General features: G+C 35.5%; 1 protein-coding gene across 1 annotated transcript in view; it reads left to right on the top strand.

Annotated features, from left to right (window-relative positions):
• The window catches only part of LOC136836960 (purine nucleoside phosphorylase-like), a 52,485-nt gene extending 36,322 nt beyond the window's left edge, over positions 1 to 16,163 (top strand). The window contains 8 exon segments of the mRNA XM_067101490.1: positions 7,096 to 7,182; positions 8,581 to 8,675; positions 9,371 to 9,549; positions 10,719 to 10,850; positions 12,358 to 12,517; positions 12,520 to 12,611; positions 13,744 to 13,848; positions 15,923 to 16,163. Of these exon segments, the coding sequence (XP_066957591.1) occupies positions 7,096 to 7,182; positions 8,581 to 8,675; positions 9,371 to 9,549; positions 10,719 to 10,850; positions 12,358 to 12,517; positions 12,520 to 12,611; positions 13,744 to 13,848; positions 15,923 to 16,021 (949 nt within the window). The 3' untranslated portion in view covers positions 16,022 to 16,163.
• Positions 16,164 to 19,144: the final 2,981 nt, after the last annotated feature.

Genomic DNA, 19,144 nt, shown 5'->3' with positions numbered 1-19,144 from the left:
AGGGGAATTATAAGGGATGAATGGATTGGTGCCTAAGTGACTCGAACACCCGGTAATACCCTCCAACGACTTCAGTCTATGTTTAAGACGATTAGGCTATTAACATGAATACACACCCTTATTCGTAATGGCTCATTATATATATATATATATATATATATATATATATATATATATATATATACATATACTCATACATACATACATTGTATATATGTACATACGTACATACATACATAAATTATATATATATATATATATAAAATATACATATATATATTTATATATATATGATATATATACAGTATATATATATATATATATATATATATATATATATATATATATATATATATATATATATATATATATATATATATATATATATATATATATATATATATATATATATATATATATATATATAATGAGCCTTTACTATAAGGGTGTTTGGGCCCAGAGCAAAGACAAGGTACTCCAGTGACTTTTAAATTGGCTACGACGTGCCAGAACGAATTGTAATTGATTTCTACAAGGGATCCTTGATCCTTGAGAGAGAGAGAGAGAGAGAGAGAGAGAGAGAGAGAGAGAGAGAGAGAGAGAGAGACTGACTGATTAACTTCCTGCAAGCCCGTGCAATTGAACACGTAAAAGAAGCGCTATACACGAGAGAAAGTGCACGTAACCGTTGATACGGCGTCGTCTTAACATCTCTCACGCGTGATTGCGTCATTCTGTTTACATCGTAAAGTGATTGCGTCATCCTTTTTTTTCCCCCGCGGGATTTATTGGTCTTATCGTTTTAGCGGTGAAATACAACCGTTTTATTTCTTTCATTCGTGTGAATTTGCGTTGGAGGGAATCCCAGGATGAAGTAATGTCGATAACATTTTGATTTTTTGACAACTGGTTAATAATTCATTGTTTTTGTTCATTTTGTTGGTTATTTCTTTGTTTTTGTTTGTTGGTTTGCCTTTTGTCCATAGATAGATATTTCTCTGTCCTTTCTAGCTAGCTGGTTTTTGATTAGCAATTTTACGTAAATTTCTTATTCCTAATAATTATATACGTTATTATTAATTTTCTTATTAACTCCGCGTATGGGTATTATCTTACTCTTGTTTTCAGTATAGTTTGACTAGTAATTCTATATTTATTAAAATAGTAATAAATCTACGTTGGATACTAATTTTTTTATGCTATTTTGTCTTGTACTGTAGAAGGATTTGAAAATTATATTTTTGAATTTATTTCATTTCCAGCAATAGGTATGAGGGATTTTGCAATTGAATAGAGGTCCCGAGATTCAGTGTCTGCCGTCTATAACTGAAGGTTCCTAGTTACTGAGAACTCTCCGCACTTTTTCTGTCCGCCCTCGGATCTTAAAAACTACTGAGGCTAGAGGGCTGCAAATTGGTATGTTGGTCATCCACCCTCCAGTCGTCAAACATACCAAATTGCAACCCTCTAGCCTCAGTAGTTATTATTTTATTTAAGGTTAAAGTTCGCCATGATCGTGTGTCTGGCACCGCTACAGGTGTCAGCACCACTGGCCACCATCGGCCCGTGGCTGAGTTTCATGGGCTGCGGCTAAGAGTTTTATGGGCCGTGGCTGAGGCCACCACCGGCCCGTGGCTGAGTTTCATGGGCTGCGGCTAAGAGTTTTATGGGCCGTGGCTGAGGCCACCACCGGCCCGTGGCTGAGTTTCATGGGCTGCAGCTAAGAGTTTTATGGGCCGTGGCTGAGGCCACCACCGGACCGTGGCTGAGTGTCATGGGCCGCGGCTGAAAATTTCATATGGCATTATATGGTGTACAGAAAACTCGATTACACCGAAGAAGCTCGGCGCATTTATTACTTGTTTTTCGTTTTGTTTTTGATCTGCGACTGAATAATGAAGTTCTTATCCGTGAAATCCGACATGTTGAGAAATTGAAGCTGTTGGCGTCATTGATAAGATCTGCCTTTTTTTTTTTTTTTTTTTTTGCTTTCAGCCCAAAAAATAAGTAGTTTATATCCTACAGGGGATGGCTTGAAGAAAGATAATTGCCACGTTAGAACAAACTGGTAATCCTTGTATAACAAGTTTGTGTTCCTTACATCAGTGTACACACACACACACACACACACACACACCAGATGGCTGGTACAGCTTGCGGTGGACAACTGTTTTCAGTGGAAGTAGTTGTGAATAAATACCAGGATCAAGAAAAGAGATTGGAGCTGACAAGCCTCATTCTGAAAAGACTTGCTGACAAAACAGAGAGAGAGAGAGAGAGAGAGAGAGAGAGAGAGAGAGAGAGAGAGAGGTGTAGTACTATTTTACGCAGACTTTACTCGAGGGCATTTTGTGAGGCACTGCGCAGATGCAGTTAACGCCTTCTGCAAGGTGAAACCAGGGTGGCCATGGCTTTGAAAAAGAGATTTCACCTCTCTCTCTCTCTCTCTCTCTCAAAGACTTCACAGTACTTAAGTAATTTCATTCAGCACAGCCATTTCTTTATGTATATTTGAATAACGTCATGAAACTCTACACAGTTGCAAGTTATATTGCAAATTATTGACGTAAACAGAAGTTGTAAAAATTAAAAAAGAAAAATAATACGACTACATAAAACACTACAGAAATCAGCGGCTGTGATATTAAACAGGTAAAAAATGCGCCGAAGTTTCTTCGGGGCAATCGAGTGTTCTGTACATCCGCTACAGCGTATAATCAAGGCCACCGAAAATGGATCTACCTGTGGTCTCAATATAATGCTGTATGAGCCGCAGCCCACAAAACTTTAACCACCGCCCGGTGGTGGCATGGCCTGTATCGTTGCCAGAAGCAAGATTATGGCTAGCTTTAACCTTAAATAAAAAAAAAACTCCCGAGGCAGTCTTATTTTTCGTTTTTTAGTTTTCTGTAAAAGAAAACTATTGTGCCGGCTTTGTCTGTTCGTTCGCACTTTTTTTCTGTCCGCCTTCAGATCTTAAAAACTACTGAGGCTAGAGGGCTGCAAATTGGTATGTTGATCATCCACCTTCCAATCATCAAACATACCAAATTTCAGCCCTCTCGCCTCAGTAGTTTTTATTTCATCTAAGGTTAAAGTTACCCATAATCGTGGTTCTGGCAACGATATAGGATAGGCCACCACCGGGCGGCGGTTAAAGTTTCATGGGCCACGGCTCATACAGCATTATACCGATACCACCGAAACATAGCTCTATTTTCGGTGGCACATTTTTTACTCGTTTCTTCTTTTTTTTTTTTTTATACTCCTTGTACCTAAACCTCCGGCTAGTTCCTGTGTTTACGCAACATCGACCAAGGTTCATAGGGAACCCTTAGCCTGCATTATCCCGCGATCGTAAACTGATGCGGAGGTGGCCAGCCGTTCGTAACCTAATTTTTCCTGAAACTGTTGAGTAATCATTTTTTCAAGTTAAAAAAAAAACCTGCAATCCTCGTAGGGGACATCCGGCAACGCTTTTCTTTGAAGAGTAGCGTGACTCAGGAATCTCTCTCTCTCTCTCTTTGTATATACATGTAAATATATAATGTATATAAATAAATGTATGTATATACAAATATATATGCATATATATAAATATATGTATACACATATGTATATATATATATATATATATATATATATATATATATATATATATATATATATATATATATAGATATATATATAGAGAGAGAGAGAGAGAGAGAGAGAGAGAGAGAGATTCGCTGAGTCACGCTACTCAAACGATTGAATATATGCATATAATACAGTATTGAATATATGCTTATATATACTGTATATACAGTATATATATATATATATATATATATATATATATATATATATATATATATATACAGTATATTTAATATACAGTATATTTAATCATTTATTAATATCTATACATTCCAAGACTACTATTAACATATCCGTGGTTTATTATCCCTCATTCCTGTATATTCAAATCAAAACCAAAAGGAATCTGACATTTAGAAACATTGCATACAAAGCGAGTATTGCGTGAAGCGTATTCCCCAATTTGCCATTCGGATACATTTGTTTCCAGATGTCGGAATACTGGTAATTCCAGTCTCAAATATTTCTCATATTTAGGGATGGCCTTTTAAGCAATATCCGCTCTAGGCGTCAGCATCAGACGCATATTATTCTTCCCGCGTCAGGTCGTGCTAAAGTGCATTTTCTACCAGTATTGCGTAGTGTTTACAAGCGTAAAGGTAGGGCACACCTCTCCTGACAGCCAATGGCAGCGAGCCACTGTGGCTGTCCTCTTTCCTATTGGTGGATGGGATTCCTGGCGAGACGCCACACCCTCCAGTCAGCCAATGGGCTTTCGTTGTGTGGACATCCCGAGGCAAACCGGTACGATTTCTTGTTGTTTGTGTGTCGAAGATGTTTTTTAATATACTATTTGCGTTTTCCACCTTACAGTATTATGACAAATGTGTTATGCCTTTTGATTATAGAGAGCGTTAAGATTAATGATTTTAATCTGCGATTGTTTGTGTTTCATTTCAGTACTGAAATGGTCTGCAGCCGTGGCACAAACTAAGTAGTGATATTTTTTACGTTTTCCATTCCCACCGTTTTTTTTTCTTTTGTTGCAGTTCGTTGTTGTTATCAAATGTTTCATGTGGACTTTTTTTTTATCCAGTTACGTCTTATCAAAACGGTTTCTTTATTTTTTTTATCTATATCTGATAAAAGGGATGACAGTCGGCTTGAGATTGTGAGAAAATCTTGTTATCTGCTATCAGTCGGAAAGGCTGTGTGTGTGTGTGTGTGTGTGTGTGTGTGTGTGTGTGTGTGTGTGCGTGCGTGTGCGTGTTTGTAATGGAGGTCTCGACGCCGAGGCCAAAGCCACGTCTCGAAGTCGGAATCTCCTGGCCTGGGAATTTTGTCATTTGGTCTCGATTGTCTGAAAGAGAGTTTTACAAGTTCAGTTTGGATCTAACAGTGTTATATGATAGGTAAGAATGTCAGCAATTTTTTTGAAAGGCTGGTTTTTATGCAACATTGCAATATAAGCTGTTGATATCTTTTAAAAACTGGCTTGTGCAACACACCTGGATTTCAAGTGTCTTTTACTTGCGGTAGATTCTGGGATTCCTGCAATTTGAATCATTACCAGCCGAGGGCAAGACTACATGATATGGTTTTGGCGTCATAGTTAGGATGTTGGCTTTCATATGACCTCTCTCTCTCTCTCTCTCTCTCTCTCTCTCTGCCTTTAGGACCAGTGTTGCAATTTTAATATATTGTTGTCAGTTGGTCTCTCTCTCTCTCTCTCTCTCTCTCTCTCTATATATATATATATATATATATATATATATATATATATATATATATATATATATATATATACTACTGTATATGCTTTAAAGATCCTTTCCTTTTGTTTTGACTTGTTTATTATATATATATATATATATATATATATATATATATATATATATATATATATATATATATATATATATATATATATTATATATATATATATATTATATTATATATATATATATATTATATTATATACATATACATATATATACTTACTTGCTACATGCTTGCAAGCATTAGGGCAGAAAGTGCATATATACCTGTGTAAACTGTGCCAATTCTTGGCTCTCATTATTATTATTATTATTATTATTATTATTATTATTATTATTATTATTATTATTATTATTATTATTATCATCATCATCATCATCGTATTTTAAGAAATGTATAATTGACATCTGTCTAATGACGAAAATAGGATGCCAATTTATGTGAAACCTGGATAACATGATTAATCTGGCTCGAGCTGGTTTTTTAAGTGATTTTTTTAAAGGTAAATCATGTTCGTATAACTAATGTTTTTTTATCACACGGGAAAATTTATGTATGATTTTCGCAACAAATTCCATCCGTTGCTTTTGCAATATTTGATCTGTTCTGTGAAAAATTCCATCGCTCTTATTCTTGAAAAATAAATTTAACTGCATGATTGCATTTCTTTAACATAAATACCTGTAAGAATTTTTTTTCTGTATTTGTAAAACAAGAACTTTAGGATATAAGAAAAATATGAATTATTTTTTTTTTTTAGGGAGGGTTAAGTAGTTCTCACTAACCGAGTTTGGTGTGGCTTTAAGTAAACCATCTTTATGAAGATTCATGACAGGGTTAATTAAAGAATGCAATAAATTATATTTAAAGATTTACATTTAATGGTCACTTGAAAGAAATGAGTAAATATCACTAACCCTGATCTGTATCTCCATAAAGATAGGGATAATTAAGGAATGTTTTCTTAAAGTATATACTGTAGTGTTATTTCTTGAGTTGAGTAAAAATCACTAACCTGGTTTGGTGTGCCTCTATCTAAAGCATCTTTGCCTTGAAGATTAGAAATAAAGAAGAAATAGTTAATGGAATGATAAATATAAAAGTAACTGATTAATTATTTGTAGCAATAGTAACTGAATAAATAAACAATTTTTTGAGTGTTTTAATTTTCTAGTATGAGTTAAGTAGATGTCACTAACCCGGTGTGACCTAACCAGAAGCATCTTCACGGATGAAGGATGTTGCTGAAACGGTTAATTAAAGATGATGAATTAAGTATAATGATAACTATGAGATCATTATGAGTTAATAGTCAATATAGGCTAATGATAACTCTGAGATCATTATTCCTTGTAGAGTTAATAGTCAATATAATGATAACTATGAGGTCATTATTCCTTGGAGAGCTAACAGTCAATATAATGATAACTATGAGATCATAATTCCTTGTAGCGTTAATAGTCAATATAATGATAACTACCATTATTCCTTGTAGAGTTAACAGTCAGTATAGTGATAACTCTGAGATCATTATTCCTTGTAGAGTTAATAGTCAATATAATGATAACTAAGAGATCATTATCCACTTAAGAGTTAACAAAAATCATTAACCTGGCCTGATGAGCCTTCAGCCAAAGCACCTTCACGAAGATGTTTTTCGGTTCGTTTTGGTTTTGATAACTCGAGAATGGATTGACAACTAACCTAAACCGTTGTGCGGCTCTTTCTCTGACGCAGCTTCCAAGACCAGCATGTCATTCAGCCCTTTGCAACAGGTGGAGGGTCCATGTGTTTGGAGCACACGGTCTCTGGCGAGGAGCACCCGTAAGTTTCGTCAGTCTTGGACTTGATGTCCTGCTGCGCCTTCTTCAGGAGATGTTTTCTTAATTTTTTTGTTTTTGTTTTTCTGTGGATGTCTTCTTACCCTGTTCTTTGTTTGATTTAATTTTGCTTTTCTTCTTCTTCTTCTTTTTTTTTTTTTACTTTATTTTGCCATGTCTTTGTTGTTTTCTGATTTTGTCTTTTTCCCTTGTATTTCTTATGAATTTTTTGTCGTTTCTGTTTTATTTTCATTTTTGATATGTTTTCCATGCTTTCTTAAATGCTTAAGTTTCATATGACTGTATTATTTCTGCGTTGTTTTCGTAAAGTCTGTCTTCCTCGTAATTTTTCTACATGATTTTTCTACCTATATCTTGGTCATTTCTGCAACTTTCTTTCAAAAATATTATCTTGACTTCTAGCAACACTCCTCTTCTAAATAAAATTCACTTCTCTTTATTATATTTGTTTATATGTCTTTTGATTTTGAAAGCTTTGGTTTCGTCTTCGTTTGTCATTTTATCTCGTCTATTAAATGTTATATATATATATATATATATATATATATATATATATATATATATATATATATATATATATATATATATATATATATATATATATATATATATATATATTTGTGAGATGTCGTTCCCTGCTTGTTATTGTTTTGCTGCTGTTTCTGTCTTCTAAATTCTTTAGTTATCTTGAGCCTTTTATTCTGTTATCTCCTTTATTTCCTGTTTTCAAGTTATCCTCATTCTTCCACATTTGTCCTGTATGTTTATGTCATCTGTTTTACACTGACGGTGTTATTTCCTCTCTCTCTCTCTCTCTCTCTCTCTCTCTCGTGTTTTAAGTGGTCTTCCCGTCTTGGTTTGACTTAAGTGTAATTGTATTATTTTATTTGTTGCTTTAATTTATTTTTAAAAAGTGCTAATAAATGTTAGTTAAGTTGCTGACTTTATTTAATATGTATGATGTGCATATATATAAGTGTATATTTAAAAGTATGTTTCTTATTTTTTTCGTTTTTTTTTTAATGTATACTTTTGTACATTATGTCGATAGATAATGTAGTTAATTTTTTGAATATATGCCAAAAAAAGGTTCCTCATTAACAAAGTTATCAAATTTTCGGTAGAAATTTGAACTTAGGAAAATTAACTTAGGAATATATCTCTTTGTACAACTGAAACTTCACTACTGGTTAACATTTACTAATAAAATCCTTTCATCTTCATTTTGTATAACTTTAATTTAATGTTTTATACTACGTCATTGCAACCAAAATTTCCTTTGAAAATGAATTTTGTTAAAGGTGTATTTCGGCACAGGCTCGTGCTGAGAAAGTGGTCACTCCTTAGAACTGGTAATAATTTTTTCCATGACCAATTCCAGGTATCCTTTCGAGGTCATCCAGGAAAGTGCCAACTACCTTCTCTCGGGCACCAGACACAGGCCCAAGATTGGCATCATCTGTGGATCTGGACTGGGTATGTGTTTATGATTTCTAAAATTGCAGCCATCTGTTGGGTAAGGGTTTTTTTTTTCGTTTTAAAAGGGTGGTGTTTGATTGGTACAATGGTGGTATATAGTCATTAACCTGATCTTAATTTTTTGCCACTTGTTGATATAATTTTATTGAAGGAAAGAAAGTTGTAGAATAAGTTTTGAATATTACTTTAAAGCCACATGTTAAAATAACCTAGCTTTTTTCCAAGAGTTAAAATAAAAATGATAAGAATTAACTTCTTCCATAAAGTGAAGAAATCATTACGTATTCGACGTAGAACGTTATAAGAAACCTAAAAATATTAATATTAAAAACTACAATGATATTACAAAAAAAGAAATTAACGTTAGAACCATCTGGTCAATTTCCCGCAAAAACAAAATTTAATCCAAAGCAAATTTATTTTCCAAAGAAAATTTGGTAAAAATTTATTCTCCAGTAACTCAAAAACCATCTGCATCCACATACCACTGACATGAATCATCTGTCAATATTCCTCATCATTTCTCTCCCCCCAGGTGGTCTGGCTGACCAGCTGTCTGAGAACTAACTAGCCAAAGAAAATTTATTACCCCCCCAAAATTATTATCCAATAGCTGGAATACCACCTGCACCTAATGTACGTACCACTGACATGAACCATCTGTCAACATCATCTTACATTCTCTCCCCCAGGTGGTCTGGCTGACCAACTCTCTGAACGCGACGTGTTCCCGTATGAGACCATTCCCAACTTCCCAACTTCCACAGTGGCTGGTCACGCGGGCAGGATGGTCATTGGTCTCCTTTCGGGAGTTCCTGTCATGTGCATGCAAGGAAGGTTCCATGCTTACGAGGGCTATCCTCTGTGGAAGGTAGGATTTGCAGTTTGGTGGGGGAACTATTATTATTATTATTATTATTATTATTATTATTAAAAAATAGTTTTGCCAGACCAACTGAGCTGACTACTAACTCTTGCAGTGTTGGCCAGAAGCATTTGCTCTTATTTATATTTTTTATTCGTATTCTGTCAATTGAATTACAGTTTTTCAAAAAAACTTTGTTATTGGATTAATATCAAATGGGGAACTGAGAGAGTCAGATGTGGTGGTGGGTAATTTTTTTTTTATTTTACCGGGGTTACCCCATCTTTGGTAAATAATAATAATAATAATAATAATAATAATAATAATAATAATAATAATAATAATAATAATTAGTTGAAAGGCTGTTATTTTGATTAACATCACTTATTACTATTACCTTGATGTTTCTTTTAGTTTACAGTACACATTCTTATCAACACTTTGTATTTTCTTTTTAATTACTGTACACGTTCTTATTAACGCATTAATGTTTCTTTTCAGTTGCACGTATTCTTATTAACAATAATGCTCTTCTCTGTTTACTGAAAATATTCTTATTGCACTACTTATTTCTCCTTGGTTACTGTACACAATCATACGCACAGTAACACTTGAAAGTTTCTCTTTATTTCTTGTACACATATTCTTATTAACACTAATGTTTCGATTTACTGAAACATTCTTATCAACACTTTAAAACTATGTACTTATTTTATCATTAGGTACTGTACACTTATTCTTATGAACATTTTAAAGTTTCTTTTTATCTCTATTTGCTGTACACATATTCGTATTAACACTTTAATGTTTCTCCTCATTTACTGTACACATTTTTTTTATTAACACTTCTGTTTCTTTTTAATTACCTCACACACACACACACATTCTTATTAACACTTTATATAATGTTTTATTTTTCTATATTTACAGTACACACACGCTTATTAAGTCTTTAATGTTTTATCTTAATTTGTCCCAATTGCCTTACATAACGTTTCCTAATCTTCTTTTTTAATATATCATTATAGATGTTATTCAGTATACACCAGCAATCTATCTTTGTTTCCATTCACCTAATTTTATTCATTCATTGTTTTACTGTTCATATGTTTCATTTAACAACAGCTTTTTTTCGTAGAGAACTTATTTCATTATCATTCTTCCCTTACCTACAGTGTGCCATGCCCGTGCGAGTGATGAAGCTGATGGGCGTGGAGAGGATCGTCATCACCAACGCTGCCGGGGGGCTGAACCCCGAATTCAAGGTCGGCGACATCATGATTATCAAGGATCACATCAACATGCAGGTAGAGAGAGAGTCGGTGGTCTTTGAAGGTGTTCCGTTTTTTATGCATTTATTTTTTTCTTTAGAGATATTGTGTAATACTGCGTTGCAGACGAGTATTACTGTAAATGCGACGAAGTTCTTTTCCGAAGGTTTTAGGTAATATGCTGTTTTATACGGTCGTCGTTGTAAACGTGCCAAACGTTATTTTCGAAGATTTTAACTAATACAGTTTTATACTATCGCTAATGGTAAGTGTTCCCCACTGTTTAGAGGATTTAAATATTACTCTGTACAAGTAATACTTTGTTTTATATGGTTATTACAACAAATGTTCCCAAGTTCTTTGTATGAAGGGTTTTAATTAACTGCATATTAATTCCCTTTGCGAATTACAGATTGGTAAGTCTGTGGTTGTGTGAGTTTTCCTTCAAGTTGACTGCACGATTAACCTGACATTACTGTGGTTTGTAGAGTTAATTATTCGTGTGGTGTATGCTTTCGAGATTGTCTTTAGCCAGGATTTCCCGCCGAAAGAAAATGCGTTGTGGACCAAATATCTTCCAAGGGAGGCGGGGAGTGAACCAACTCCTTTACCTGTCAATTGAGGGAAGTGGTTCCACATGAAGGGAGCTTTATCGCCCGTGAAAACCACCGATCTCGTTTAGGTGTCAAAGTCCTCACTGGTTTAAGCAATGATTATTCACTCCTGCTGAAGCAACCAAGTTGCTTGCATACCATGGGCACTTAATCTTATGTTTTGCAGATTGATAAGTAAAGGATTATGGGTTAAACCGAATGCGATAAAAAATATTACCGTTGTCTAAAACTACCAAACAAAATTGGGTTATAAAATATGACGTTTTCTTAATCCCAGTCATGAATAAGCGCTGAGTCACAGAAAGTGTCCCAGAGCTTGGCTTAACAGCCTAAATTTCATAAAGCAGTCAAACCTGTTGTTAATCATGATTACACAGCTTGAGAAAGGCGCCATGATAACGTCGCGAAGAATTTCTGCAAGGATTCTGTACAGGGGCGTTCCTAGACAATTTGGGGCCCCTCTCATGGGGTGGGAGGGGAGCGAAGCAAGCCAAAGCAGCCGGGGGGTTCGGGGGGACGCCCGCAATGTAAAGTCCCCGCCCTTGGAAAATCTTTAGAATATGAGCAATTGTAGTATCATTTTAAAGGCACTTGTAAATGCAAATTTCAGAAATTTTATTTCTTAAATTTCGCATTTTCGGCCCCCCCCTCACTTTGAGGCCGGGGGGGGGGGGCGGGGCGATTTCAAACAGCCTCCTCCCCCCTCAGGAACGCCACTGATTCTGTCCTATTTCCTGTGGATGGAACTAGGCCTTGAAGGATGTCACTGATATGTTGATAGTAGTTTTAGATTTATAGCGGATTGTAATTTATGTTTCTTATGTAAACAGGATAGAATATGTCCAAGAGAGTACAAGCTACTCATTCATTCATTCTGACAGGTTTCCATCTTGAATTTCTCTTATATTAACACCAATGCTTCCTTCCAGGGCTTCGCAGGAGACTCCCCACTTCGCGGCAGGAACGACGAGAGATTCGGACCCCGTTTCCCGGCCATGAACAACGCCTATGACGCCAATCTCAGGACCATGGCCAAGAACATCGCGGAGGAGATGAACCTGTCTCACGTCATTCGCGAGGGCGTCTACGTCATGTTGGGGGACCGACGTACGAGACGGTGGCTGAGCTCAACTTACTCAGGATTGTTGGGGTGGATGCTGTTGGAATGAGCACCGTACCTGAGGTAATTTTTTCAGTGTTCACGTTGAGGCTCACCAATGTAGACTTGCTCCCAGGTCAATTTCGTTGTTTACGTTGGTCGTTACCAATTTAGATCTGCTGCCAGGTGATTTTCAATGTTTACGTTGATAGTAAACAATGCAGATCTGCTTCCAGGTAATTTCATTGTTTACTTACATTGATAGTTACCAATGTAGACTCGCTTCCAGGAGATTTTCAATGTTTACGTTGATAGTTACCAATGTAGATTAGTTTCCAAGTAATTTTTGGGTGTTTACGTTGACAGACCAATGTAGAGTTGCTTCCAGGTACGTTGACAGACCAATGTAGAGTTGCTTCCAGGTACGTTGACAGACCAATGTAGAGTTGCTTCCAGGTAATTTTCATTGTTTACATTGATAGTTACCAATATAGATTTGCTGCCAGGTAATTTTTCGATGTATACGTTGATAGCAACCAATGTAAATTTCCTTCCAGAATATTTTCAGTGCTGTCTTCAGCCAGACCAATTTAGATTACCTTCAGAACGACTGATTTAAATGTACTGTAACTGGCGTGAGTTTCGTGAGTGCGCAGAAAGCGCTCAACGAAAGATGTCATTCTGTTCCTTGAAGAATGGTTATAAAATCAGCATAATTTTTGAAGGCAGCAAGAAAGTCTTTCAGAAAAGTATTGCTTTTCTGGCTCACAAACAAGAACGCTAGCGAAAGTAGTGAATATTTTTTGACTTACCAGTGGACATTCCTTTCTAAAAGTGTATGGAAGTTTTTAAGAGAGAGAGAGAGAGAGAGAGAGAGAGAGAGAGAGAGAGAGAGAGAGAGAGAGAGAGAGAGAGAGAGAGAGAGAGAGTAATAAATAGTTTTTACTTATCAGTGTATATTCCCTCTTAAAAGTGTATGAAGTTTTTTAGTGGAGAGAGAGAGAGAGAGAGAGAGAGAGAGAGAGAGAGAGAGAGAGAGAGAGAGAGAGAGAGAGAGTTGTAAATATTTTTTGCTGAAGGCTGATAGATTGAGGAAGTACCCAAGAGGTTAGAGAATTCCCCATTCAGCAGGTGAAAGATTTCAGCACATAAGATCTATGGGAGCAAGAACCCTGATGTCCAGTGGTAATTTTTAAAGACTAAATTATTTTTGCAGGTTGTCGTGGCCAGGCATTGCGGACTAAAGGTCTTTGCATTCTCTCTTATCACCAATAAATGCATCACCCATTATGATACGGAGGAGGAGGCCAACCACGAGGAGGTTCGTAAATTACCACATTTCTGTTTTAGTTGAGGCTTGTCCTTTAGGCAAACCTGTGTTGTCCTTTAGGCAAACCTATGTTGTCCTTTAGGCAAACCTATGTTGTCCTTTAGGCAAACCTGTGTTGTCAGGCAAACCTATGTTGTCCCTTTATTTTGTCCTTTAGCAAACCTATGTTGTCCTTTAGGCAAACCTATGTTTTTTATGCAAACCTATGTTGTCCTTTAGGCAAACCTATGTTGTCCTTTAGGCAAACCTATGTTGTCCTTTAGGCAAACCTGTGTTGTCCTTTAGGCAAACCTATGTTGTCCTTTAGGCAAACCTGTGTTGTCCTTTAGGCAAACCCATGTTGTCCTTTAGGCAAACCTGTGTTGTCCTTTAGGCAAACATGTGTTGTCCTTTGGGCAAACCTATGTTGTCCTTTAGGCAAACCTATGTTGTCCTTTAGGCAAACCTGTAATGTCCTTTAGGCAAACCTATGTTGTCCTTTAGGCAAACCAATGTTGTCCTTCAGGCAAACCTATGTTGTCCTTGAGGCAAACCTATGTTGTCCTTTAGGCAAACCTGAGTTGTCCTTTAGGCAAACCTATGTTGTCCTTTAGGCAACCCTATGTTGTCCTTTAGGCAAACCTATGTTGTCCTTTAGGCAAACCTATGTTGTCCTTTAGGAAAACCTATGTTGTCCTTTAGGAAAACCTATGTTGTCCTTTAGGCAAACCAATGTTGTCCTTCAGGCAAACCTATGTTGTCCTTTAGGCAAACCTATGTTGTCCTTTAGGCAAACCTGGCAAACCTATGTTGTCCTTTAGGCAAACCTATGTTGTCCTTTAGGCAAACCTATGTTGTCCTTTAGGAAAACCTATGTTGTCCTTTAGGAAAACCTATGTTGTCCTTTAGGCAAACCTGCGTTGTCCTTTAGGCAAACCTATGTTGTCCTTTAGGCAAACCTGTGTTGTCCTTTAGGCAAACCTATGTTGTCCTTTAGGCAAACCTATGTTGGTGCGTTTTTGCTCAGTGATGGTCTTAACTCTGGCTATTTTCTACTTTTACTTGTATTTATTATTTTATTAATTTTTTTGCGTTCATGGATGTGGTGGTCAGTCATGGATGTTTGGAATTATAAGAATTATGTTTGGTTTTTATGTAGTGTCCTTCATTTTTCTCTTTGATATATTAGTTGCTGTTTCCTTCAGATTATAATTGAAAATATTTGAAAAGTGTCTTTGTAAACAATGCATAATGTAAAAGGAAGGGAGAGTAATCTTGTGCACAGAATATGAAATCGTAAACAGAGAAGAAAACTCACTTGGTCATTAATTCAGTGTGAAGAAGAAAAGGAGGATTATAATTACGTTGTTCCTTATCTGTTGCATCAACGTCGTTAATACCTTTAATCTAATGATTCTCTATAATGTCTATATCCTTTCCCAGTAATGCTGATGTATGAAGCCTTGAAAATTAACTTGAATTAGACAGAGTGGAGCTTCAGAATAATTCGTTTCAAGCTGTTTTAACAGAAAATTTTGCCTTGTTTAGCAGGCAAAGCACAAAGAAAGCTTGTTTTTTTTTTTTACTTGAAGGTAACAATATTAGCCCCGCCCCCTTTTTTTAGGGGATGATTTAAGATGCTTAGCCAGAGAGAGCTTAATTAAAATCTACCTAAAGGTAACTAAATATTAACCCTTTTTTTATTGATTCTCCATAATGTCTGTATCTTTGCTCAGTAATGTTGATGTATGAAGTCTTGAAAATTAATATGAATCTGGCATAATGAAGCTTAAGTTTAATTCGTTTCAAGTTTTTTTAACGGAAAATTTTGCCTTATTTATCAAGCAAAGGCACAAAGAAAGCGTATTTTATTTTTCACCTGAAGGTAACAGTATTGGCCCCCCTTTTTTAGGGGGTGATTTAAGATGCTTAGCCAGAGAGAGCTTAATTAAAACTCACCTAGAGATAACCAAATATTAACCCCCCCCTTTTTTTTTATCAAGGGGTGACAAAGATGCTTAGCCACCTGGCGAAGACGTTTGCAAAAACTGCCAAGTAATTTTGACAACCATGATTTCTTTTTCAGGTCATCGAAGTCGCCAACATCCGGAAGAAGGATTTGCAGAACCTGGCCAGGAGAATTATCGTCACAATGAGCCAAGATCTGGAAAGTGGCCAGAAATAAAGACTGGAATGTCTTCTGGGAAGACGGTGTTTTTTTTTTAGAGGAACTGAAAACTGGACTCAAATTCACCTTCGTGGAAATGTTAAAGTTTGTACTGTATTACTCGAAGTTCCTTCTTGGTGGAGGATTTAGTTTTCAAAGGATTGATCCTTCATTCACGCGTGTCTGTAGCAAGGATTTGAGAAGAATGGGAGGTCGCTCTGAGGCTCTGTGAAATCCCCGGATTTGTCAAGTCTGTGGGACGGATTACCGGATCATTTTCTTGTGTATATTAGTTCATCTCGAATGCATCTGACAAGGCGAGTTTCATGTATTTATGGTGCAAGTGACTTTATACTATTCTAAGTTTCTAATTCCAGGATGTTTGAATGATACCAGTGGCGTGTTGATAAATAAGCACTATTCCCTTCGCCGTATCGACGTGGCTGGTGGCCGATAACATACTGATTTTTACGGTCTTGTGACATCTTGGTAGTTTGATGAAATCGAGTGCTAATTGAAGAAATGAATCGATGCCTTCTGGAACTTTTGTGAAACTATCCATGTATTTTTTTGAAGTTAGAACTGATGTCATTTTAGTAAACAGACTAATTTTGTAATAGGTTTTACAACTGATGTCATTTTAGTATAGACTCTTTCTTTATGTATTTTATGCCTGATGACCATTCCATTATGAAAGAGGTGGTATTTGATGCATATATTTTAGCAGTGATGTAATTAAGTAATAAATTCAAAGGCGTTTAGAACTGATGTCAGTGTGGAATAGATGACTGACGTCATTTTGTGTAAGAAATAAAGTGCCGTAATTTTTAAATCAGATGTCACTGTAGTGGTCCCCAAATTGTCTTTTAAGTCGTGGGCTGTAGAACTGAAGTCATTCCATTGATAAATTAATGGCGTACATTCCATAATTGAAGTTAGATGGTCTTTTAGGAATAGGTTTTAAAAATGAAGTCATTCTGGTTATTGATATAAATGGTCCTGTTACCATAGCTTCTAGAACTCAAGAAATTTAATTACCACAGATTACAGAAATGATTGTCACTTCTGCGAGAAATAAATGGTCTTTTTCCCCCTTAAGTTTTTGACTGATGTCTTTTCGTTAAGTTAAAAGGTCTTTGATCTAGAGGATCAGAAATTTATGACTGCCGTCTTTTCATTAAGTTAAAAGGTCTTTGATCTAGAGGATCAGAAATTTATGACTGACGTCTTTTTATTAAGAAGTTAAAAAGTCTTTAATCTAGATGATCAGAAATGTATGACTGACGTCTTTTCATTGAGTTAAAAGGTCTTTGATGTAGAGAACCAGAAATTTATGACTTAAGACTTTTCATTAAGTTAAAAGATCTTTGATCTAGAGGATCAGAAATTTATGACTGACGTCTTTTCATTACGTTAAAAGGTCTTTGATCTAGAGGATCAGAAATTTATGACTGACGTCTTTTCATTAAGTTAAAAGGTCTTTGATCTAGAGGATCAGAAATTTATGACTGACGTTTTTTCATTAAGTTCAAAGGTCTTTGATCTAGAGGATCATAAATTTATGACTGACGTCTTTTTATTAACTTAAAAGGTCTTTGGTCTAGAGGATCAGAAATTTATGACTGACGTCTTTTCATTAAGTTAAAAGAGTCAGAAATTTGTGACTGACGTCTTTTCATTAAGTTAAAAGGTCTTTGATGTAGAGCATCAGAAATTTATGACTGACGTCTTTTCATTAAGTTAAAAGGTCTTTGATCCAGAGGATCAGAAATTTATGACTGACGTCTTTGCATTAAGTTAAAAGGTCTTTGATCTGGGCATCAGAGATGACCAAAGACACCAGGAAATCTGAAAAATGGCTTTCCATGTGTCCATTTTGCGCTATCCTCATAATACAAGTTCTTGCTCAATGAAATATTTCTAATGAATGACAGTTACGTGAGTTTCACTTTTCGTAGATCTTTGTATAGTGAACTTCAGTTCTTTGCGTATACACAGTATGCATTTGCCCCTTATGGAAGTTATGTGCCAAGTTATGGGGCATGAGTACCCTCTTGTCTGTGTGCCAGCCTGTAACACTTGGAGCAGCTGGGTGATGTTTTAGGCCTTTTATATATACATATACATACATATATACATAACTATATTATATATATATATATATATATATATATATATATATATATATATATATATATATATATATATATATATATATATATATATATATATATATATATATACATACATATACACACATATACACATATATACACAGTCATATATATGATTTCTAACTGAAATTGATTCTTGCCTGTAATCGTCAGCATGCATGATGATATTGGATTTATTTATTGTACAATTAGATTAACGTAGCTGTTAGAATAAGGTTTTTGTGTGAAGGTAATGTCTGCTTTGTCCTGAGAGGGGTTAGTTTTCCCCATTACAAATTCTCCTCACTTCTATAAAGACACACCAACTGTCAGGTACTATTTTTATCTTGTTGCAAAAGTGGAAAAGTGAGATAAATTCATAATTATTCTTAGATATTACAATGTTTTCTTTGGAGAAGTTTCGGAATTCGGTTGTTGCACCTGATTTTCCAAATCTGTCTTCTGTTCAAGAAGCAATGACCCTATTTCTTTGCGGTTTTAGCCACCTTTTTCCTTTTCGTTTTTCTGGTTTATCCTGACCAGTTACCTTATTGAACTCTGACCTTGACATTGTAAAGAATTCACGTCATTTTTTGTCACGAGGACGATTTAAATACAGTGCCGGTATGGCGAGTAATGTAATGTATACATATACCCTAGGCTCTGAGCAAGATTCTGGGCTGTTTTATACTTAGGAAACTGTTCACAGAATTTACCAAAATACAGCAAACTGTTCACAGAATTTACCAAAATACAGCAAACTGTTCACAGAATTTACCAAAATACAGCAAACTGTTCACAGAATTTACCAAAATACAGCATGCTGTTCACAGAATTTACCAAATTACAGCAAACTGTTCAGAGAATATACCAAAATACAGCAAACTGTTCACAGAATTTACCAAATTACAGCAAATTGTTCAGAGAATTTACCAAAATACAGCAAACTGTTCACAGAATTTACCAATATACAGCAAACTGTTCACAG

The sequence above is a fragment of the Macrobrachium rosenbergii genome, chromosome 57 (assembly GCF_040412425.1).
Source record: "Macrobrachium rosenbergii isolate ZJJX-2024 chromosome 57, ASM4041242v1, whole genome shotgun sequence".
In the NCBI taxonomy this organism is placed as follows: Eukaryota; Metazoa; Arthropoda; class Malacostraca; order Decapoda; family Palaemonidae; genus Macrobrachium; species Macrobrachium rosenbergii.
The sequence above is the reverse complement of the archived record's forward strand: the minus strand, read 5'-3'. Positions and strand labels throughout refer to the sequence as shown.